The following is a 24,837-nucleotide window of genomic DNA, read 5'->3' as shown; positions in this document are numbered from 1 at the left end:
TGGCATCTGCCCCCGAGGCGGCCCTGGCTTCCCCCTTACCACGTGCATAGGCAGAACCAGCAATGCTTTTCCAAGTTTTTTGTTTGCGTGTATGCTCTTTATTCCTGTTGTGGTAGGAGGGTCTGTCAGAGTACCCCATCACAGTATTATTTCCAAACTGGAAGTCTAAAACCTGTGTCAGTTGATTGACCTTTCTCCACTGACCACATCCTCCTCCTCTGGACATCCCCGGCTCTGAGCAGACAGTAGGTTCTTAATTGCTGATGTGGAAGGCACAGGTCTATCAGTTGTGCACATGAATGAATCTACAGCAGCATGAAGCCAACAGAGGGATTCTAAATTCAAAATGTATTCATCCGTCCAGCGTTGTATTAAAGAGATGGTATGTGACTGGGAGAGCTGGCTCATACCTGTAATCCCAACAGTTTGGGAGGCTGAGGCGGAGGAGGATTGCTTGAGCTCAGGAGTTCAAGACCATCCTGGACAACATAAGATGACCTTGTCCTTACAAAAATAATTTTAAAAATTAGCTGTGTGGTGGTGGTGCACACCTGTGGTCCCAGCTGCTCAGGAGGCTGAGGTGAGAGGATCTCTTGAGGCTACAGTAAGCCATGATCATGCCACTGCACTCCAGCCTGGGCGTCAGAGACCCTATCTTAAAAAAAAAAAAAAAAAAAAAAAAGAACAGTATGTGTGTCAATTCCGTTTGCTATTATTTTTCTGAGAAAATATAAGAATCCTGACATTTTGAAACACGAAGACTGAATGTTCAAGTGTTAATAGTAAAACATCCCAATTTTCATGGTTGTAGCCTTTGAAGAAGATGGTGGAGAGAATTCGCAAGTTCCAGATTCTCAATGACGAGATCATCACCATCCTGGATAAGTACCTGAAGTCGGGCGACGGGGAGGGCACACCAGTGGAGCATGTGCGCTGCTTCCAGCCACCCATCCACCAGTCCCTCGCCAGCAGCTGAGGGCACGCGCTGCACTCCGTAACTCAACGTGGCATGCCTTTCTCTCCGTCAACTATTGAGTGAGATTTTTAGGGACTATTTTTCAGTATCTCTGTACCTGTTAAAGGGGGTGCTTTTCAATCTAAAAGCTTAATTTTATAAAATTGACTTATTTTTCTAGACTAAATTGTATATGCTTTTGGTAATGAGGAACTCTGAGAATACTGGCTGCTGATTGTTGCCATCACGTTCTTACAAAATTGTTTTTCTATGGGATGTTCTGGCAGCTCTCTCTTAAAATGCTGCTGTGTTCGTTCATTCACTCATTCCGTAAGAAACTTAATACCAGCAAATGTATTAAATCCTTGCTAGTTACCATTAACTGTAACTATTTAGCTTTTGTTTAGGGATCTTTCTGATGGCCTTTTATGAGCAGTCTTAGTTCTAAGTCATGGTTCCCATCCCTTTTTTGTGTCAGTGTTTCAGAAAATAGTGAACTTGATTCCTCTGCTTCCACTAAATCCAGTTGTGACAAAATCTAACGTGAGAACAGATCGAAAGGTTGTAGAAATAAAACTAATGAGATCTATTTGCGTTTGTTTACTTACTATAATCCTGTGCTGCTTGACTTGGCAAGGAACCCTAATTACCCTGAGCGCTCACAGCAGGCCGGCTGGGCTGTAGGTCACCTCCAGGGCAGAGGTGGGATGGGATCATGACACCATCCCATACACCACTCACCTCACCAGCACAGGTTTAGTTTTATATTTAGGGTTCTGCCGATAAATAAAGTGTAAAATGGCTGTGGTGGCTGCTCCAGTCTGGATATAAAGAGGCTACTCAGTGCCTTTCTGTTACCTGTGCCCATGACCTGGTGGAGGCCAGCAATGTGGGAGGAGATCTGCCAGGCCCAGTGAGTGCTGCACGAAGAGGCCAGGAGCCTTGAGTCCAGCCTTCAGCTGTCCCTGATCCACAGGGCTCGCATGGCTGCAGCTGGTCCACACGATCTGTCAGAAAGAAAAACAATCGGTCTAGGCCGGGCGCGGTGGCTCAAGCCTGTAATCCCAGCACTCTGGGAGGCCGAGACGGGTGGATCACGAGGTCAGGAGATCAATATCATCCTGGCCAACACAGTGAAACCCCGTCTCTACTGAAAAATGCAAAAAACTAGCCGGGCGAGGTGGCGGGCGCCTGTAGTCCCAGCTACTCGGGAGGCTGAGGCAGGAGAATGGCGGGAACCCGGGAGGCAGAGCTTGCAGTGAGCTGAGATCCGGCCACTGCACTCCAGCCCAGGCGACAGAGCGAGACTCCGTCTCAAAAAAAAAAAAACAATCGGTCTAGACTACCAGTAGAGCCATGAACATGTGAGAAACTGAAGCCATAAAGTATTAAGGCAGTGAGGTTCTGAAAATCCTAACTGAATGGAGAAAAATGTTATGCCTGTTTATTGTAAATGAATATTACAGATAAGCACAAGTCCAGCACGATGAACTGAACTCACTTTATGTTGTAGCCTGGCAGGCATTTTACGTTATTTGGAGTATTGCAACCTTCATCAATTTTGAAATTTTCTATGGCTGCCAAGTTGCCATAAAAAGCGGGCCTCGCCTACTTTTCCGTCGGCCTTTGGAAACTGTCCAGAAGCATATGATGCACGGCACAGAAAAGTAGTAAGTGTATGAACCATCCTGTTGTACTGCCAAACTCAAGTGACATGAAGCTTAACAGAACTATTCTTTCTTTATAAAAAGTTCCCTAAAAATGCTTTTGGTAATGTGAATTAATAACCCTGGGGCCAGCATTCTGCTGCAGATTTAGAGGTGGTAGCTGTGCTCATCTTAGAAACTAAAGAATAGGATGAAAAAGTACTGTAATTTAATTACCAAGTTTTATAAGGCTTAATTATATGCCAAATATAAAATGTAATACCTTAGGTATAAGACAGTCTCAAGTGGTATAAAATGTTAGTAAGAATTTATTAACCTATGCATGTTCAACGAGGTCTCTATCCTCAAGGGGGAGAAAACTGGTTCTTTTATGTACAAAGCACAGATGTAGGTACAGTATATAAACAGATATATAGTACATCTGTAGCATTAAATGACATGGGAGGAGGCAGTTAGGGAAAAAAAAAAAGATCTAAAGCAGCTCCTTAGAAGGCCATAATAAAGTCGGAAAAAAGGGAGTTTCTATGCAGCCAGTGGTGAGCTGCATGGGATACCAGCACCACTGGCCTGGGAGGCTCTCGGGTGAGTGATGGCTTGCACTGGCGCACCACTGAGTCACCTCCAGGCAGGAGCCACAGGCTGGACCAGGCAAACACTTTCTTCCCATCACCCAGGTGGATATTAATTCTGCCAATACTTTTTTTTAAAGGCCAATGGTTATGAGTGGGGATAGGTTCATCAGACCTTTTTTATCATTCTACCTTTTCTGCCTATGTTTGCAATTTTCCATCAACTTCTTCACAAACCTTTTCTAGAAACCAAAATATGCAGTGGCCCAAAGGAGCTCTTAAGCAAAGTACTTGGTACAAAGAGACCATATGTTATAAACATTTTGTTTGTTCTAAGCATTCAGACTTAGAAAAGAACTTCATTTCAACTTTTTATTATAACATGAGCTAAATTTAAGAAATAACCCTAGTCTTCTATTTCCCAGAGCTGTTCAAAGTCCAAATGACAATATAACTCATTATGAAAATATACTGAAAAGTACAAGAACTGATGTAAAACGGTAATCAAGGTTCCAGGCATCATGGGATTAGGATAACTGAAGAACAAACCCGGCCAGGCTGCAGCAGCAGGCAGGATGCGCTGGCTTGATGAGGTGCTAAGAAGGCCGTCGAATGCACACAGGAAGCCGGATTCACGGTGATCATCTCAACCTGAGAATCCTTCCTTGGGGTGATTTCCGCCCTTTTTTTTATTTTGTAAGTTTCCTTCATTCAGTAACTTAGTTTTCCCTTAGTTGAAAAAATAAAACCAATCATCAAACAGGAGCCACTTTTATAGGTAAGGTAAATCACAGGATAATGTATTGGGGTAATTATTCTTTTTTAAAATAAAAAAGCCTTATATGTTCAGGGATTGATGGAGTGGGGATGACAAATGCACATTTCAGACTTTCATCACGAATGAAAAAATAAAGCGTTTTTATAGACTTAAAACTGTCATTAGTACATTCAGATTTTGGAGAAGGAATGAAAATGTAAAATAATTCTACAACAGTACAATATTAATAGAAATCGTCATGTGCTGAGGTCATTTTAGTGAGCTACCATTGTTTAAATATAAGAGAAGTAATTTCTTGGTCCTAATTAGTCAAATCTTTAAAAAGATTGCCTTTAAAGAACATTTTTGAGGACAATGGTTTTTTAGACACATTCTGATACTCAAATTCACTTCATAACAATCACAGATTAACCTTTAATGACACCTTTCTTAAAAAGCTGTCAGATTTCCATTTCTTCGGGAGACATTTTCACCAGTGTGTTGTTCGATTCCACAGGTTAAGCTTTCTTCATTATTGTTAAGAACTTCATACATATTAGAGAGATTGCCATTCATTGCTTTCTCGTCTTTTCGAAAAGATACAGGCAGACTTGCTAGACTAAAGCTGACGTCTTTAAAGGCATGCAACAAGAATATCCCCACAATGATTGTAAAGAAGCCGCTCAAAGTACCAATGACATCGTCAACAGGCATATCTTGCCACTCCTTAAAGAGAATAGCTGAACAAGTTAAAACTGATGTTGTAAAGAATACATAATATATTGGAGTCACAATGGAGGTGTTGAATATATCCAGGGCCCTATTTAGGTAATTAATCTGTGTGCTCACGCAGACGATGAGGCTCAGCAGCAGAACCCAAGCCAGGGGATGTCGCAGCACAGGCTTTCCAGCAAACAGCTCCTTGAGAGCAATGCCCAGGCCCTTCACACAGGAGACTGAAAAGGCGCCAATCACAGAGCAGATTGTTATGTACACGAGAATGTTTGTCTGTCCATGGCGAGGACCCACCACGAAGATTAGTATCAAGGCCACAATGACCACAAGGGTTGCAAAGACCACAAAACCTGGAGGAGGCAAAGAAAAGTGACATGAGTCAAATGCTTGGCTGTTCTTAAACACAGAATGCAAAACAAAATGTAATAAACTCTACAGGGAGAAAAGATAGGGCCTGGAGATAAATCAGCTTTATTTTGCTGCCCGAGCAGAAGCACAACCACAACAATTTACTTAGATGGACACACTGGAAGATGAATGTGAGCTTCACATTCACAAACTCTCCCACCCCCAACATTGTTGCAGCAGCATTTTATGCCAACTTCAGGCAAGAGGGACAGTGGGCTCAGAACCGAGACAGAAACTAGGGAGGAGAAACCATGAGGCGGCCTTGAATGTTCAACAATTTATAGATGCTTTAAAAAAAGAAAAAAACAAGAGTTCTTCATCAAGTTTTCTCTAAAAGGTGTAAACTTTTTTTTAATTTGCGGACAACTGCTAGAGTAACCAGCAAGTCAACTGGAGAACCTAAAAGACACTATTGGGGTTCTGGTTGAATATGGAGAATTAAAGCCAGCATGAAAATTGCCAGTAACGGTAGCACTGTGGGCCAGGCATTTTTCTCAGCAATTTGCACTCAACTACCCTGTGTCACAGATACTACCATTTGCATCCTCGAATGAGGGAACTGAGGCCTAGATAAGTCACATGAATTTATTCTTCCTTCCTCAAATTCCACTAATAAAATACACAAGAATAGGATTTTTAAAGGCACAAATACACAAAATTAAGAACAAAAGGCCAGGTGCAGTGGCTCACGCCTGTAATCCCAGCACTTTGGGAGACTGAGGATGGTGGATCACCCAAGGTCAGGAGTTCGACACCAGCCTGGCCAACAAGGCAAAACCCCAACTCTACTGAAAATACAAAAATTAGCTGGGCATGGTGGCAGGTGCCTGTAATCCCAGCTACTTGGGAGGCTGAGACAGGAGACTCGCTCAAACCTGGAAGGTGGAGGTTGCAATGAGCCGAGACCACGCCACCGCACTCCAGCCTGGGCGACAGAGAGACTGTCTCAGAAAAAAGGACTGAAGATAACAATCCTTCTAAGTCAGAAAGCAAAGGCTAACTAATACCTGGTACACAGATCCAAGAAAGCTGAATCCGACACACCCACTGTGAGGAAAGATCAAAAAGCAATTCAGTTTGCAGCACAGAGTGCTCAAAAGGTACCAAGTGCCTCTGAAGTGGGGTAAAGGCAAGACTGAAAGTGAAGCCTGGCTGAAAAGTCCATTCAAGAAGCAAGGAGACTCCTGCCCAGTTCTGGGATACTGTCCCTCCCGCGCCACAGAGTTCTGGGAAGCTGAGGTAAACCATGCCTCCAGGTGTTAACCCTTCCCCCCAGTCAACTCCCAGGATGCCCACAGCCAGCCATGAAACGGGAAGCTTTTTTGCTGGGGATCTGACCAGCCCAACTTTGACATAAAAGGAGACAGCAGGCCGGGCGCAGCAGCTCACGCCTGTAATCCCAGCACTTTGGGAGGCCGAGACGGGCGGATCACGAGCCCAGGAGATCGAGACCATCCTGGATAACAGTGAAACTCCGTCTCTACTAAAAATACAAAAAATTAGCCGGGTGTGGTGGCGGCACCTGTAATCCCAGCTACTTGGGAGGCTGAGGCAGGAGAATAGCGTGAACCCAGGAGGCGGAGCTTGCAGTGAGCCGAGATCGCGCCACTGCACTCCAGCCTGGGCGACAGAGCAAGACTCCGTCTCAAAAAGCAAAAGCCAAAGACCACCAGGAGAGAAGCCAAAACAAACAGAAAAGGGCAAAGTCTGTTTCTCCCATGTAGACAGAGGAAAATTTCAAAATAACCGTCCCCCAAAAAACAAGAAAATTATTAATATCCTCAGAAAAACAAGAAAAACTATTATTAATATCCTCAGAGAAACAATGAAACAGACTAACCTGGCACCCGAAATACCTACAAACAGTGAATCTACAACAACAAAAAAACCCCAAACAAACAAAAAAGAGTTGAGGGAATCAAAGAACCATCAAAGTAGCCAGGACTTAAGGGGCCAAAATTCAGAGAAAAGATAAAAATCAGCCCAGCACTTACCTCTGCCTTCTCCCTTGGGGCAACTACTAATGCAAGGGATGAGATGGCATAAAGGCCAATCAACACCAGCCTAAGTATCTGGGACTGAATGGACCAAGACCCAGAAAGGAGGTAACTATAGAGCAGTGAGCCCAAATGTCTGTGCATTTCCCCTTACGGCGTTTCCTGGCACATAAGCTGCACAGCCAAGGTCAGAGAAGCCAAATGGAAAGCCTGGCCGGGAGGCCACAGGACTAAGCAGGGATTTCAGCGTCTCAAGGTACTGAGGAGCAGACCCTGGAGCTCTCAGTTTCTCAGCTGGCGGGGCCCAAACCAGTATCTGAAGCTATCAGTTGAGAGCCAAAGGGCTATGAACAAGAACAAAGGCAAACTGAGCCAGGTGCGGTGGCTCGTGCCTGTAATCCCAGCCCTTTGGGAGGCCGAGGCAGATAGATCACTTGAGCCCAGGAGCTCGAGACCATCCTGGCCAACCTGACAAAACCCTGTCTCTACCAAAAAAGATACAAAAATTAGGCCAGGCATAGTGGCTCATGCCTGCCATTGCAACTACTTGGGAGGCTGAAGCAGGAGAATCACCTGAACCCAAAAGGCAGAGGTTGCAATGAGCTGAGATTGCACCACTGTGCTCCAGCCTGGAGCACAGCCTGATAGCGAGACTCCATCTTAAAAAAAAAAAAAGAAGAAAAGAAAATACAAAAATTAGCCAGATGTGGGGGCAAACACCTGTGGTCCCAGCTACTCAGAAAGCTGAGGTTGGAGGATCGCTTGAGCCCAAGAGGCAGAGGATGCAGTGAGCCATGATCACACCACTGCACTCCAGCCTGGGCGAGAGTGAGATCCTGTCTCAAAAAAAAAAAAAAAAAAAAGAATGAAGGCAAACTAGAAAGAAACCAGGCCCAACAAAGCTTAAAACAATACCTTCAGGGTAAAAGTAAGCTACTGTATTCTTTTCTGCCTACCAGAAAAAATTTGTTCTCTCTGAAGGAAGAAAAACATCACTTAAAACCTCTACACCTTCTAATATCCTATGTCCACCATTCAATTAAAAAATGCCAACACAAAACCAAATGCCTAAAAGCCAAACACCACCACAGAAGCAGGCCCACAAAGAATTCTAAAATTAAAGTTAGCAAAGACTTTAAAATAACTAGGAATCAGAGAACAGAGACAAGAAACTCTTAGAAATTAACAATATAATCGCAGAAATGAAAACTCGGAAGGGCTGGAAGAAAAAACTAAGAAAATCTCCCCAAAGAGCAAAAAGACAAAATGGTAAAATGAGGAAAAGAAAACATAAGAAAATTAATCATCTAGGTCAAGAACTCCAATAAACAGATGAACAAGAATCTCACAAAGAGAAAACAAGAGTATCAAAGGAGTATTCAATTCACTTCCCAAGAGTCAGACATAAATTTTCACATCAGGCCAGGCACGGTGGCTCAAGCCTGTAATCCCAGCACTTCGGGAGGCCGAGGGCAGGTGGATCACCTGAGGTCAGGAATTCCAGACCAGCTTGGCCAACCTGGTCGTCTCTACTAAAAATACAAAAATTAGCTGGGCATGGTGGCGGGCACCTGTAATCCCAACTACTTGGGAGGCTGAGGCAGGAGAATCACTTGAACCCAGGTGGTGGAGGTTGCAGTGAGACAGAGGTTAGTTAACAGTGCACGCCACTGCGCTCCAGCCTGAGAGACAGAGCAAAACTCTGTCTCAAAAAAAAAAAAAAAAAAAGAGACCCATCAGGCAGGGTGCAGTGGCTCACGCCTGTAATCCCAACACTTTGGGAGGCTAACGTAGGCGGATCACTTGTGGCCAGGAGTTCAAGACCGACCTGGCCAACATGGTAAAACCTTGTTTCTACCAAACAAAAAAAATTAGCCAGGCATGGTGGCACACGCCTGTAGTCCCAGCTACTTGGGAGGCTGAGGTAGGAGAATCACTTGAGCTAGGGAGGAGGAAGCTGCAGTTAGCCGAGATCACACCACTGCATTCCAGCCTGGGCAACACAGCAAGACCCTGTCTCAAAATAAAATGAACCATCAGGCACCCGGCACAATGGACAAAAATGGACCCATCTCTGGGCATGTCAGTGGGAAATTTCAGACACTGTGGAGGGGAGAGAACATCCCACATGCTTCCAAACACAAACAATTGGTCGCATATAAAAGATAACGGATAAACTGTTCAATTTCTCAACAGCAACATCAGAAATGAGAAGACAAAGGTGATCACAATAGGTTAAAAACATTTTGAGATAAACAAGGTGTCAAAAATCTCATCTCTTCACGCCCTTTCTTGTCTCCTCTAGAGTGGCACCACCAAAATGAAGGAGCAGACACCCACGATTCTGGAAATCAGGGAGCTAAGAAAAAGCAAACTGAAGGGAATCCCCAGGATGCTGCTGAAGGGAAATGCAGATAACAGCTGTGCTGGCAGCCTGGAGACACCCGCCTAGATTGAGGTCACACAGAAGGCACTGAGAGAAACTTCCAAAAGAGATCAAAGAACACCTCTTCGTTTGAAATTACTGAGTAGAATAGTCAGCTGGGGGAGAGTTTCATGGTACACTGATCAATTCAAAAAAAACTACACAAACAAGATAATTATTACTTCTGGAAAAACTTAAATCATACAGGAAAGGAACAATCATCATAATAAAGGCTAAGATGAGAATAAAAGTTATATATCAATGATAAGGTAAATAAATAATCTCAATAAAACTATACCGGTGCAGTAAATAAAAGGTAAAACAGATAATGCCTAAAGCTAAGGAAGAAAGTAGTAGCAACAATATAAGCATGCTATATACAAAGAGTTAAAGAACAATAGAAACACAGACTTGTGATTGATAGGAGGGAGAAGGGAACACCCACTATTTGTTCTTCTACCACATGGAACAATTTCTCTCTCTCTCCTTATGTGCTCATTAAATTTTGATTAACGTAAAAACTAAGGCGGGCGCAGTGGCTCACGCCTGTAATCCCAGCACTTTGGGAGGCTGAGGCGGGCGGATCACAAGGTCAGGAGATCGAGACCATCGTGGCTAACACGGTGAAACCCCGTCTCTACTTAAAATACAAAAAAAACATTTGCTGGGAGTGGTGGTGGCGCCTGTAGTCCCAGCTACTCGGGAGGGAGGCTGAGGCAGGAGAATGGCGTGAACCCGGGAGGCGGAGCTTGCAGTGAGCCGAGATCGCACCACTGCACTCCAGCCTGGGTGGCAGAGGGAGACTCCATCTCAAAAAAAACAAAAAACTAAGTTCAAAAATAAAATACAGTAAGACTAATGAGACTTTTTTCTTACCTGGATCACCCAGCTTGTGAGACATTTCATTTAAAGTCTCAATCTCCTCTTCCTTTGGAGCATGAATGACCATAACTGTAGATCCTAGAATACTTAGCAAACACCCAATTTTCCCATGAAGATTAAGTCTTTCATTTAGAAAGTATGAAGAAAGAATGGCACTAAAATGGGGAAGAAAAAAATTTGAGAACTTTAAAATAATCAGCTACTTTTCTTTTTCAAATACCAGTAAAACTCATAATTTAAATCACTGAACTCAAACTATAACGCTGAGCTTATGAAGATTCTAGCTTTTGCCAAGGGAAAAAAAAAAAGGACATTTCATCATGAAATGTAAACGTTTCAGCCGGGCGCGGTGGCTCAAGCCTATAATCCCAGCACTTTGGGAGGCCGAGACGGGCGGATCACGAGGTCAGGAGATCGAGACCATCCTGGCTAACCCGGTGAAACCCCGTCTCTACTAAAAAATACAAAAAACTAGCCGGGCGAGGTGGCGGCGCCTGTAGTCCCAGATACTAGGGAGGCTGAGGCAGGAGAATGGCGTAAACCCAGCAGGCGGAGCTTGCAGTGAGCTGAGATCCCACCACTGCACTCTACCCTGGGCGACAGAGCGAGACTCCGTCTCAAAACAAAAAAAGTAAACGTTTCTAGGGAATCATCTGCTTCATCATACACTACACCGGTATACTTCCCATCTTTCCACTGTAAGAAGTCAATATGAAATTTATAATAAAGAACAAATTTGTATAAATGTATATCCTAATTAAGAACCTATATTCAGACCAGGCACGGTGCCTCACGCCTGTAATCCCAGCACTTTGGGAGGCCAAGGCGTGCGGATCACAATGTCAGGAGATCAAGACCATCCTGGCTAACACGGTGAAACCCCGTCTCTACTAAAAATACAAAACATTAGCCAGGCGTGGTGGCGGCGCCTGTAGTCTCAGCTACTCGGGAGACTGAGGCAGGAGAATGGCCTGAACCCGGGAGGCAGAGCTTGCATTGAGCCCAGATTGCACCACTGCACTCCAGCCTGGGCAACACAGCGAGACTCCGTCTCAAAAAAAAAAAAAACAAATCTACTCATTACCAACCAGGCCCTACCAAAGTGCACATGCACTGAATGATAAATATTGGGATGAGTGTAACTTTGAATTTCACTTATTTTTTATTTATTTATTTTTGAGACAGAGTCTTGCTCTGTAGCCCAGGCTCGAGTGCAGTGGTGCGATCTCAGCTCATTGCAACCTCCGCCTCCTGGGTTCAAGTCATTCTCCTGTCTCAGCCTCCTGAGTAGCTGGGACTACAGGTGCCCACCACCACGCCCGGCTAATTTGTGTATTTTTAGTAGACAGGATTTTACCATGTTAGTCAGGCTGGTCTCAAACTTCTGACCTTAGGTGATTCCATACCCGCCTCGGCCTCCCATAGTGCTGAGATTACAGGCGTAAGCCACCATTCCCGGCAACTTTGAATTGTATAAAACTGAAATCGAAGTAGAACTAGTACTGGCTCTGAATACAAGCAAAAGCGTTTTCTCCCACAAATCAATAGCCTGCTTATGCACAGAAGTACTTTTTTAAAGCAATTACTACATAGTGTAAAAAGCAAAGTTCTCCAGGTTGTTGAAATGTAAATTGTGTTGAACACATGTAATTATATGGTACTGAATATTTTACAAACTAAGATACTGACGACTGTTTCTACATGAAAAATGTCGTGTGCTTACCTTACTAGTACACTGAGAGCTCCTAGTGGAGTCACTAGCGTGGCTGGTGCAAACGCATACGCAGCAAAGTTGGCCACCTCACCAGCTCCCACTTGGAGACAGACAAAAGAGAAACTCAGATAAGAATGTATGTACTCAACTTTGAAATGCCTGCATTTTATGCAATATCTATATATTATTTTAACTGTATTTAGTAACCTCCATATTTCTCCAATTTATTTATTTTTTTTTTGAGACGGAGTCTCACTCTGTCACCCAGGCTGGAGTGGAGTGGTGCGATCCCAGCTCACTGCAAGTTCTGCCTCCCGAGTAGCTGGGACCACAGGTGCCCACCACCACGCCCGGCTAATTTTTTTGTATTTTTAGTAGAGACGGGGTTTCACCGTGTCAGCCAGGATGGTCTCAATCTCCTGACCTCATGTTCTGCCCGCCTCAGCCTTCCAAAGTGCTGGGATTACAGGCATGAGCCACCACGCCCGGCCTCTCCAATTTATTAATAAGGGTTATGGGTCTGTGAATTTCCAACATTACAGTAAGAGTCCAAGTCAATTAGAAGTATTCTAAAAACAACACATATCTATAAATCTAACTGAAGAAATCTAGTTCATGCTGACATGAGGTATTTAAATAAAAATTTTAAATAGATACTTATATCCCATGACAGTAAATAAAAATCACTGAGAAGCAGCCGACATGAAAGTAAAAGGTACTCTTCCCCCAAGTCCTTTTTACTTGCTCTTTTTAAAAATGCAAATCATGCTATATGCCAGGTACTGTTCTAGAATCAGGATATATACAGCAGGGTGCAAAACAAAGACACTGCTCCAGTAAAAACTTTTTTTTTTTTTTCTGAGACAGAGTCTCGCTCTGTCACCCAGGCTGGAGTGCAGTGGTGCCGTCTCGGCTCACTGCAACCTCCACCTCCTGGGGTTAAAGCAATTCTCCTGCCTCAGCCTCCCAAGTAGCTGGGATTACAGGCACATGCCAACACACCCAGCTGATTTTTGTATTCTGAATAGAGACAGTGTTTCACCATGTTCGTCAGGCTGGTCTTGAATTCCTGACCTCAGGTGATCCACCCACCTGAGCCTCCCAAAGTGCTGGGATTACAGGTGTGAGCCACGACGCCCGGCCTCTCATAAACTTTTAGTGAGGGAAGACAAACCAAGCACATGTGCCAAGAGGTTAAAAGTGTTATGAAGAAAAACAGTTCGGGAAAAAGAATGAAGTGCTGGTGATGAAAGAAGGCATCCTACTGTGTGTCATGGCATTAGATAGGGGCTCTCTCATAAGGAAACTTTAGAACACTGGGAAATTAGTCCCACTAAGGAATTATCTAAATTGAAAAGCTACTGAGGAATCCTACGCAGGGCAGAGGCATGATCTCACAAAAGGATCCCTCTTGACTACTGCTTTTCCAAAACAGTTATGCCAGTTTTCATTTAGCAGTGTGTGAGAGCTCCCTCTCCTCCACTCTCTCCCTGAGGATCTGTTAGGAGCATGGGATGACTCTGCTCTGCTTTCAATTAGCATTTCCCATTTTCATTTCTTTATTGGCCCTATGAAATCGTTTAGGGAAGTAGCTGTTCAAGTTTTTCCTGTTTTCTCTTATTAAGGTAATTCTTTATATATTTCAGATATAATCTTTTATTGATTAATAATATTACAATTATCTTCATTTACACTCTACAATTTGCCTTTTTATTCTCTTGTTAAACTCGTTCAGTTCCTAAAATGTCTTTTAAATATGGTTTGTTACCATTAAAATTAAATCAAGGAATTTGGCTGTAGTGTCTCAAATATCTTTATATCGAGGATACTCTCTACTCTCTCATTCCTATTTATCTAGGATTGGCTTCTTAAAAAGAAAAAAAAAGCTTGGAGAAAGCTTTTTAATTAATTAGGAAATTATACACGTTGCTCTATTTTTTTTATACTCTAGAAATTACATGTATGGGCCAGGCGCGGTGGCTCAAGCCTATAATCCCAGCACTTTGGGAGGCCGAGACGGGCGGATCACGAGGTCAGGAGATCAAAACCATCCTGGCTAACATGGTGAAACCCCGTCTCTACTAAAAAATACAAAAAACTAGCCGGGCGAGGTGGCGGGCGCCTGTGGTCCCAGCTACTCGGGAGGCTGAGGCAGGAGAATGGCATAAACCCGGGAGGCGGAGCTTGCAGTGAGCTGAGATCGCGCCACTGCACTCCAGCCTGGGTGATACAGCGAGATTCTGTCTCAAAAAAAAAAAAAGAAATTACATGTATGTTTAACTTGTGAAGTCTAATGTTAATATTTAGCTTTATTTCCTTCTGCATAATGCCAGAACCTTAGAAGTCTTAATCCATTTTCTCCTTTCCAATTGATTATTGTTGTGTATTTTTAAAATTTTATGCATGGATATTTTAAGTCCACGAGCCATCTCTTATGTTTATTCACTCAGATGTAGTCATATACTCACCACTCTTCCCTCCTGTATTTCTAACCTTACATTTAGGTTTTTTTTTGTTTTTTCTGTTTAAGACGGAGTCTCACAGCATCACCCAGGATAGAGTGCAGCGGCGTGATCTCGGCTCAGTGCAAACTCCGCGTGCTAAGTTCAAGCAATTCTCCCGTTTCAGCCTCCTGAATAGCTGGGACTACAGGCACCTGCCACCACACCCAGCTAATTTTTCTATTTTTAATAGAGACAGGGTTTCACCATATTGATCAGGCTGATCTCAAACTCCTGACCTCAGGTGTGCCTCGGCCTCCCAAGGTGCTGAGATTACAGGTGTGAGCCACCATGCCCAGCCTGAACACTCTTTTAAATTTGCTTTAGCCGGGCGCGGTGGCTCAAGCCTGTAATCCCAGCACTTTGGGAGGCCGAGACGGGCGGATCACGAGGTCAGGAGATCGAGACCATCTTGGCTAACACGGTGAAACCCCGTCTCTACTAAAATACAAAAAACTAGCCGGGCGAGGTGGCGGACACCTGTAGTCTCAACTACTCGGGAGGCTGAGGCAGGAGAATGGCGGGAACCCGGGAGGTGGAGCTTGCAGTGAGCTGAGATCCGGCCACTGCACTCCAGCCTGGGCGACAGAGCGAGACTCTGTCTCAAAAAATAAATAAATAAATAAATAAATTTGCTTTAGTATAATTAAATTATCAGTTTATCTAAAACATGTTTTAGTTTCATTCTTCAAGGAAATTTTCCCTGAGTATTCTACTGCCAGCTACTTTTTTCTGCACTTTGAGGCTGTATTTCCAACTGTTTTCTACTTCCAATGGTGCTGAAAACTCAGCTGTCAATCTGCTGCCCCTTTGAGGGTACTATGAGCTTTTTCTTGGACTGCTTTTAGATATTCTTTCTATGGTTTTCATCAGTTTTACTATGGTATGTTTACATCCAGTTTTCTTTTCACAGGTTCTGCGTAGGTTTTATGGGGCTTCTTGGATCTGTGGTTTGATAACTTTGGTCAGTTCTGGAAAATTCGTAGCCATTTTCTCTCCAAATACTGCTTCTGATTCTGTCCCCTTCTATTGAAACTCCAACTATTTACTGAATCGTCTAAGTTCTATAACCTTCTCGTATATTTTCCATCTTTTCTTGCTTGCTTCAATCTAGACAATCTCTTCCAACCTACCTCTGGTTAAGTCTCTCTTCAGCCATACCTGACCTACTGTTAAGTCAATTCATTCATTTTCATTAGTTTTTAATTCTATAATTTCTATGTTTTGCAAATCTATAATGTCACTATATAGTCTAGTTTATTCTCAGAATGACAGTTCCTTGTGGTAAAAACATTTATTTTAGAGTCATACCACCTCCAGTATCTGTAGTCTATGAGTCAAGTTTCTATCTGTTCCTTTTAGTAGTTTCTTAATCTCATATGCCTTAAAAAAAAAAAAGAGAGATTGATTTTTATTTTTAAAATTACTCGCTAAAACAATTTACGGTGAGAATGGTATTGTATCTTCAATAGAGAATTTTTACTTTCTTCTGCCAGGTGCCATAAAGCACTAACAGTTTGGGACCAAGGCTGGCACCATCTGGTGCACACGAATTGTCAGTGCATCGTCCCTGCCTCACTCCTAGCACCCGCCTTCCCAGAGCACCAGCCCAGAGCAGGTGGTGGCCCCTACTCTTGGCAGCCCCAGCCTCTGCTGTTAGTTCTGTCCAAAGACTCACTTTCTCAGCTGCCTCCTCTAGAGTCTGCACTTAACCTCTAGAGCAGAAGTATCTCTAGCTTGTTCCTCTGAGCGCTAGTCCTTTCTCTCCTCTTTTCTTTCTTTAGTGGAAACGGCACATTCCCTAATATTGGCCAGGTAATTTTTGACTATCATGTCACCTTCGATGCTTTTAAAAACATGGTTTTGATATTCTATCTTTCAAACTTGTTTTCAACAGAAATATTCAATTAGGACGGGCGTGGTGGCTCACGCCTGTAATCCCAGCACTTTGGGAGGCCGAGACGGGCGGATCACGAGGTCAGGAGATTGAGACCACCCTGGCTAACACGGTGAAACCCCGTCTCTACTAAAAATACAAAAATCAGCCAGGCGTGGTGGCGGCGCCTGTGGCCCCAGCTACTGGGGAGCCTGAGGCAGGAGAATGGCGTAAACCCAGGAGGCAGAGCTTGCAGTGAGCCAAGATTGCACTACTGCACTCCAGTCTGGGCAATAGAGCGAGATTCCATTACTTAAAAAAAAAAAAAAAGAAGAAATAATAATTTAATTACCTAGTACATCATTACCATAAACACTACATATTGTTTTCTGATGTTCAAAAGTGTTATATAAACTGCTAATCTCAAGGTCACCAAGGACTTCCATATTGCTAAACTCAACGGTCATTTTTCAATCCTAATCGTACTACTTCCTGTATCTCTTGGAGATAGGGTCTTGCTATGCTGCCCAGGCTGGTCTTCAACTCCTGGGTTCAAGGGGTCCTCCCCCACCTCAGCCTCCCAAGCAGCTGGGATTACAGGTATAAGCCACCATGCCCAGCTCTCATCACACTTACTCTACCTCAGCAACACCTGACACAATCGACCACTCTCTGTTCCAGGAAGCACTTTCTTCACTTGGCTCCACAACACCAGGCTCACATCATCTCACCCTTCCACTCTGGCTGCTCCTTCTCAGCCTCTTCTCACTCCTCCTCCTGACCTCTAAATGGACCTGGTCTGCTCTCAGGTCTCCGATCTTGGGCCTATCTATCTACATACCTATGTATCTATCTAAGACAGGGTCTCACTCTATCTTATCTATCTACCTATCTATCTAATCTATCTAATCTACCTACCTACCTACCTATGAATGACAGGGTCTCTCTCTGTTGCCCAGCCTTTAGTGCAGTGGTGTGATCGCAGCTCACTGCAGCCTCAACCTCCTGGGCTTAAGCAATCCTCCCACCTCAGCCTCCCAAGTAGCTGAGACTACAAGTGCACATCACACCTGGCTGATTTTTGTATTTTTTAGTACAGACAGGGCTCTACCATGTTGGCCAGGTTTGTCTCGAACTCCTGGACTCAAGTCATCTGCTCATCTCAGCCTCCCAAAGTGCTGGGCTTACAGGTGTGAGCCACGGTGCCCAGCCTTTTTCTATTTTCATTTCCTCCATGATCTCATCCAGTCTTATGGCTTTAAAATAGCAAGGATGACTCTCAAAATGTTGTCTCCAGCCTAGGCCACTGCATAGAATTCCAGACCTGTCTACCAAACTACCAACTTCACGTATCTACTTGAATATCTCATAGGCATTTCTAACTTTAACACATCTAGACCAAACTCCAGATTTCACCCCACCCCATTAGCCCAGGTCCTTCCTGCAGTCTTACCATCAGGTCACTCAAGTCTTCCAGTTACTATAGCAGAAAACCATCATGACATCCTAAACTCTTGTCTTTCACACCCTACAATTTGGTGAATGAGCAAATCTTATGAGTTCTACCTTCAAAATACAGTCCGAATTCTGTCCCTTCTCACCACACTCATTGATACGACCCTGGAATGCTATCATCACCTCTTACCTGATTACTGCAATGGCCTCTTACCTGGTTTCTCTGCTTTCTGCCCCTATGCAGTCTATGCCTCAACACAGCAGCCAGAGAGATCCTATTAAAAAAGACTGACCATGTCATGCTGCTCGGAAGTCTCTAATGACTTCTCATCTCACAACAATCAAAGTCCTAGGCCGGGCACAGTGGCTCATGCCTGTAATCCCAGCACTTTGGGAGGCCAAGGCAGGCAGATCACTGGAGGTCAGGAGTTCGAGACTAGCCTGGCCAACATGGTGAAACCCTATCTCTACTAAAAATACAAAAATTAGCCAGGCGTGGTGGTGGATGCCTGTAATCCCAGCTATTCAGAAGGCTGAAGCCAGAGAATCGCCTGAACCTGGGAGGCAAAGGTTGCAGTGAGCCCAAATCGTGCCACTGCACTCCAGCCTGGGCAACAGAGCAAGACGCCATCTCAAAAAAAAAAAAGAGTCCTTCCCATTACCTACAAAGCCCCACATGATCTGGGCCCCCTGAGTTCTCTGAGCTGATTTCTTGCTACTTTCCCCCACATTCACTCCCTTATTCCTACACCTGCCTCTTTAATGTTTCCCAAAGTTTTGCTAATCCAGTATTGCTTAACAAAGCACCCCAAATTTGGCAGTTTAAAGCAACAATCACCATTTCCCCTCATGGTTCCCGTTAGTCAGGACTTTAGAAAGGAGTAAGTGGTTCTCACTCAGGGTCTTTCAAGAGAGTGCAGTCAAGATTTAAGGCCAGGCGTGGTGGCTCATGCCTGTAATTCCAGCATTCTGGGAGGCCGAGGCAGGAGGATTGCTTGAGCCCAGGAATTCAAAACCACCATGGGAAACACAGTGAGACCTCATCGCTATAAAAAAATAAACAAAAATTAGCCAGCCTAGTGGCATTAACCTGAGGTCCCAGCTACTTGGGAGGCTGAGGTGGGAGATGGCAGGTTGAGGACACAGTGAAGTGAGATCACACCATTGCACTCCAGCCTGGGCAACAGAGTGAGACCCTGTCTCAAATAAATAAGTAAATAAAAAGATTAAAGCCAGGGCTGCAGTCATCTGAAGGCTGGGCAGGAGCCAGAGGACCCACATCCAAGGTGGCTCACTCACAGGACTGGCAAGTAGGTCCTGGCAGAGTGAAAGACTGGGGAGCTCTCCACGGCTGCCTGAGTGTCCTCAGAGCACAGCAGCTGGCTTCCCTCAAAGTGAGCAATCCAAGGAGTCAGTGAAAAAGCTGCAAGGCCTCTCACAGCTTCACCTCGGAAGACACGCATCATCACTTCTGTGGTATTCCTGGATCACACTGTTTTGAACTGCACTAATTCACGGTGAAAGGGGATTAGAGAAAGGTGTGAATACCGGGAGATGAGTCACTGAGGGCTATCCACCACACATTAACTGGCCTGGCATGTTCCCCGCTCATGGCCTTCACAGTTACAGTTTCCTCCTGCTTCAAGGGTTTCTCCCCCAAACATCATACGGGCAGATTGCTCGCTTCCTTTACATCTTTTATCCAAATACCTTTCAGTGAGGCTGGCCCTGGCTGTCCATCTAACGTACTAATAAACCTATCTATCCTGCATTTCACAATACTTCTTCCGACTTCACGCCTTCTCCTTCGCATTTATCACCACGCACAGGCACACAAACATTTTAACTTCTTTGTCTTGTTTAATGTCTCCCAGATCTAGAATGTAAGCTTCATGTGAGTAGAGATTTTTCAGTCTTTTCCTCTCACTGATGTATCTCTAGCACCTAGAACAATGCCTGGCATACAAGACACGATCAGTAAGTATTTGTTGACTGAACAACCGTCAGTCAAGGCTCGGTGTCTTCAGAATTTTTTTTTTTTTTGAGACAGTTTCACTCTTGTTGCCCAGGCTGGAGTGCAATGGCACAATCTCAGCTCACTATAACCTCCGCCTCTCAGGTACAAGCGATTCTCCTGCCTCAGCCTTCCGAGTAGCTGGGATTACAGGCATGCACCACCACGCCCAGCTAATTCTTTTGTATTTTGATTAGAGACAAGGTTTCTCCATGTTGGTCAGGCTGGTCTCAAACTCCCGACCTCAGGTGATCCACCCGCCTCAGCCTCCCAAAGTGCTGGGATTACAGGCGTGAGCCACGACGCCCAGCCCAGAATAATTTTTTTCCATATGCCTTTTTACCAAAATAGGCATGGTGATTTTCTGTATTTTTATTTGATAAGTCTTATCAAATACATATCTCTTTTCAATTTGGAATGAGAACAAATGGAGGGGGAACAAACTAAAAGAATTCTTCACTTAACTTTCACTTCTAAAATTACCTTAAATTAGGCCCGGCACGGTGGCTCACACCTGTAATCCTAGCACTTTGGGAGGCCAAGGTGGGCGGATCATGAGGTCAGGAGATGGAGACCATTCTGGCTAACACGGTGAAACCCCGTCTCTACTAAATATACAAAAAATTAGCCAGGCGAGGTAGCAGGCGCGGTGGCGGGCACCTGTGGTCCCAGCTACTCGGGAGGCTGAGGCAGGAGAATGGCGTGGACCCAGGAGGCGGAGCTTGCCGTAAGCCAAGATTGCACCACTGCACTCCAGCCTGGGCGACAGAGCGAGACTCCGTCTCAAAAAAAAAAAAAAAAAAAAAAAAATTACCTTAAATTGAGCAGAAATTTTAAAATTACATGGGCATATCAAACATGTTTTAATCAGATGGGTAAAAAAAAAAACTTTGTCATTCCATTTAAATGCACTATTAGGGTATAATAAATAGTGAGAAAGACTTGAATACTTGGTGAGTAACACCAAGTATGTGATAGCACAACAGGGTGACTACAGTCAATAATTTTTTTTTTTTTTTTTTGAGACTGAGTCTCACTCTATCGTCCAGGCTGGAGAGCAGTTGCGCGGTATCAGCTCACTGCAACCTCCACCTCCCAGGTTCAAGCGATTCTCCTGCCTCAGCCTCCCGAGTAGCTGTGACTACAGGCGCCCGCCACCATGCCCGGCTAATTTTTGGTATTTTTAGTAGATACAGGGTTTCACGACGTTGGCCAGGCTGGTCTCGAACTCTTGACCTCAAGTGATCCGCCCACCTTGGCATCGCAAACTGTTGGGATTACAGGTGTGAGCCACCTTGCTTGGCCCAGTAATAATTTAATTGTACACTTAAAAATAACTAAAAAAGGCCGGGTGCGGTGGTTCACATTTGTAATCCCAGCACTTTGGGAGGCCAAGGCAGACAGATCACGAGGTCAGGAGATGGAGACCATCCTGGCCAACATGGTGAAACCCCTTCCCTACTAAAAATACAAAAATGAGCTGGGCTTGGTGGCGTGTGCCTGTAATCCCAGCTACTTGGGAGGCTGAGGCAGGAGAATCGCTTGAACCCAGGAGGTGGAGGTTGGAGTGAGCCAAGATCATGCCACTACACTCCAGCCTGGTGACAGAGTCAGATTCCGTGTCAAAAAATAAATACATACATACATACATACATAACGGCCAGGTGTGGTGGCTCACAACTGTAATCCAGCACTTTGGGAGGCCGAGGCAGGTGGATCACGAGGTCAGGAGTTCAAGACCAGCCTGCCCAACATGGCAAAACCCCGTCTCTACTAAAAGTACAAAAATTAGCCGGGCATGGTAGCACGTGCCTATAATCCCAGCTACCCGGGTGGCAGAGGCAGAAGAATCGCTTGAACCCAGGAAGCAGAGGTTGTGTGAGCCGATATTGTACCACTGCATTCCAGCCTGGGAGACAAAAGCGAGACTCTGTCTCTAAATAAATAAATAAGAGAGTATAACTGGGGCCAGCCAGAGTAGTTAACACCTATAATCCCAGCACTTAAAGAGGCTGAGGCAGAAGGTTTGCTTGAGCCCAGGAGTTCAAGACCAGCCTGGGCAACACAGCGAAAACCCGCAAATAAATAAAATAAAAAACAAAAAAATTAGTCGGGCATGGTGGCACACACTTGTAGTCCCAGCTACTTATGGGGCTGAGATGTGGGGACTGCTTGAGCCTGGGAGGTTAAGACTGCAGTGAGCCATGATCACACTACTGCACTCCAGGCTAGGCGACAGAGTGAGACCCTGTCTCAAATAGAAAGAGTACTGCTGGGCACGGTGGCTCACGCTTGTAATCCCAGCACTTTGGGAGGCCGAGGCAGGCGGATCACGAGGTCAAGAGATCGAGACCAGCCTGGCCAACACATGAAACCCTGTCTCTACTAAAAATACAAAAATTAGCTGGGCATGGTGGCGCACACCTATACTCTCAGCTATTCAGGAGGCTGAGGCAGGATAATCGCTTGAACCCAAGAGGCGTACATTGCAGTCAGCCAAGATGGGCCATTGCATTCAAGCCTGGTGACAGAGCAAGATTCCATCTCAAAAAAAAAAAAGGTGCTATTTGGATTGTTTGTACCACAAAGGATAAATTCCTGAGGGGATGGATAACCCATGGATACCATGATGCAATTATTACGAACTGCATGCCTTTATCAAAGGATCTCATGTACCCTATAAATACCTGCTATGTAAATACCTACCATGTACTCACAAAAATTAAAAAACTAGGCCGGGTGCAGTGGTTCGTGCCTGTAATCCCAGCACTTTGGGAGGCCGAGGAGGATGAATCACCTGAGGTCAGGAATTCAAGACCAGCCTGACCAACATGGAGAAACCTCATCTCTACTAAATTACAAAAAACTTAGCTGGGCGTGGTGGCACATGCCTGTAATCCCAGCTACTCGGGAGGCTGAGGCAGGAGAATTACTTGAACCCAGGAGGTGGAGACTGCGGTGAGCTGAGATCATGCCGTGCCACTGCACTCCAGCCTGGGCAACAAGAGCAAAACTCCGTCTCAAAAAAAATAAATAAAAATAAAAATAAATAGTAAAAGAAAATGCTACTAAACTGTTGAACTTTTAAATTATATATTTCAGTTATGTTAATTAAAAAACAAGATTTATGCCAGGTGCTGTGGCTCACGCCTGTAATCCCAACGCTTTGGGAGGCCAAGATGGGCGGATCACCTGAAGTCAGGAGTTCAAGACCAGCATGACCAACATAGTGAATCCCCGTCTCTACTAAAAATACAAAAAATTAGCTGGGTGTGGTGGTGCACACCTGTAATCCCAGCTACTCGGGAGGCTGAGGCAGGAGAATCACTTGAACCCAGGAGGCAGAGGTTGTAGTGAGCCAAGATCACCCCACTGCATTCCAGCCTGGGCGACAAAGTGAGGCTGTCTCAAAAAAAAAAAATTAAATAAAGATTTATTTAAAACTTGCTAGTAACTAGACTATAATACCATATGCAAATATCTTAATACACAGCTATCATATTTTTCTTGCAATGTTCTTTATACATACTTGACAGCAGTCCAGCCCACCACAACCATTCCTTAAGATATGCATGGCCACCTTGACCTGTGAATGAAGAAATATTTCACATCTTTGAAGGCTGTAAGACTCCTATAAATTATGATAACTATTAATAATGACAGATTTTTAAATATCTCAGTTGCTACTTTAAATAAAGGTTTCTGCATGACTCGGGATTTCTCTGACAATTTCTTAATGATTGTCTTGCCAAGGTGAATGAATCCTTTACAACATATCCATCATGAACAGTGAGAACACCTCTCAGGACCAAGCATCAGGGACCAGGGGAACAAGCAGGAGATGCTGACAGTTTCTCCTCTGTCCACTAAACCCCACAGAGGCTATCATTTCATGTTTTTATGACTGCTGAATTAGGTTTAACCATAGAGATGGCACAGGGAAGAGAGAAAGGTGCCAAAGCAGGTCTCCTCATGAGGTCCAATCAGGGCTAAAAATGAAGCCAGGGTAGAATGATGGAATGTGATCATAATGCCACTTAACACTGGGAGTTACCACGAGTGTCCCTGATAGAGGAGTGGGGGGGGAGGGCAATCATCCTGATTACCCCGCAGGGTCTTGTGACTTCTCAGTGAGCTTCTACACCAGCCCGAAGCTCACTAAACTAGACACTCTTCAAGCTGCGGATGCCCTCTCTTTCCTTCCTGCCAAAATGTTGAAGTTCAAAGTCAGAACTTCTACTATCATGGATTCCTAACCATGGACTTTTGTTTTTCTTTTTTTGGGGGGGACAGAGTCTTACTCTGTCACCCAGGCTGGAGTGCAGTGGTGCATTTTGGCTGCCTTCCAGGCTCAATCAATTATCCTGCCTCAGCCTCCCAAGTAGCTGGGATTACAAGCCAGGCCACCATGGCCGGCTAATTTTTGTATTTTTAGTAGAGATGGGGTTTCACCATGTTGGCCAGGCTGGTCTTGAACTCCTGACCTCAGGTGATCCACCCGCCTCAGCCTCCCTAAGTGCTGGGATTACAGGCATGAGCCACCATGCCCGGCCTAACCATGGACTCTGATTTCCTTCCCTGCAGACATATCAAAATTTAAAGAAAAGGCTGGATGCTACTTCGGCATTGGTCCGTTTCCACTTTGATGATAACCACAGGACTGAGCAGTTAACTAATTATGACATCTTCTCACTTCTTTTCTCATTATAAATAAGCAAATATCAACTCTGTAAACATTTAGGACTCCTGAACAGCTCAAAGTTTCACAATACACTCACGAGGAGTGAAGATGTGGTCTTCTACAATCAAAGAACCTGAGTGTGGAGACACACCCTGAGGTCACCCCAGAGTCACCAGGGCACAACCTACCTGCTCTCATAGA

General features: G+C 44.6%; 2 protein-coding genes across 15 annotated transcripts in view; one reads left to right on the top strand and one right to left on the bottom strand.

The window, feature by feature from the left end:
- Nucleotides 1-1,544, top strand: part of CYFIP1 (cytoplasmic FMR1 interacting protein 1) — a 115,454-nt gene extending 113,910 nt beyond the window's left edge. For 4 of the 5 annotated variants that reach the window (XM_023197900.1, XM_023197898.1, XM_023197899.1 and 1 more), the window contains one exon: nucleotides 812-1,544. In XM_023197900.1, the coding sequence (XP_023053668.1) occupies nucleotides 812-976 (165 nt within the window). In that variant the 3' untranslated portion in view covers nucleotides 977-1,544. The remainder of the gene's footprint in view (nucleotides 1-811) is intronic. The other variant, XM_023197902.1, reaches the window with a different exon arrangement.
- Nucleotides 1,545-3,549: 2,005 nt separating this feature from the next.
- Nucleotides 3,550-24,837, bottom strand: part of NIPA2 (NIPA magnesium transporter 2) — a 35,746-nt gene continuing 14,458 nt past the window's right edge. For 8 of the 10 annotated variants that reach the window (XM_023197890.1, XM_023197893.1, XM_023197887.1 and 5 more), the window contains 4 exons: nucleotides 23,485-23,541; nucleotides 12,119-12,209; nucleotides 10,390-10,550; nucleotides 3,550-5,033 (listed from right to left, as the gene is read on the bottom strand). In XM_023197890.1, coding sequence (XP_023053658.1) covers nucleotides 4,399-5,033; nucleotides 10,390-10,550; nucleotides 12,119-12,209; nucleotides 23,485-23,541 — 944 coding nt within the window. In that variant the 3' untranslated portion in view covers nucleotides 3,550-4,398. The remainder of the gene's footprint in view (nucleotides 5,034-10,389; nucleotides 10,551-12,118; nucleotides 12,210-23,484; nucleotides 23,542-24,837) is intronic. The other 2 variants (XM_023197896.1, XM_023197897.1) reach the window with 1 other exon arrangement.

Source organism: Piliocolobus tephrosceles, chromosome 6 (genome assembly GCF_002776525.5).
Source record: "Piliocolobus tephrosceles isolate RC106 chromosome 6, ASM277652v3, whole genome shotgun sequence".
NCBI lineage: Eukaryota > Metazoa > Chordata > Mammalia > Primates > Cercopithecidae > Piliocolobus > Piliocolobus tephrosceles.
Note: the sequence above shows the minus strand (reverse complement) of the source record. Positions and strands in the feature narration are given on the sequence as shown.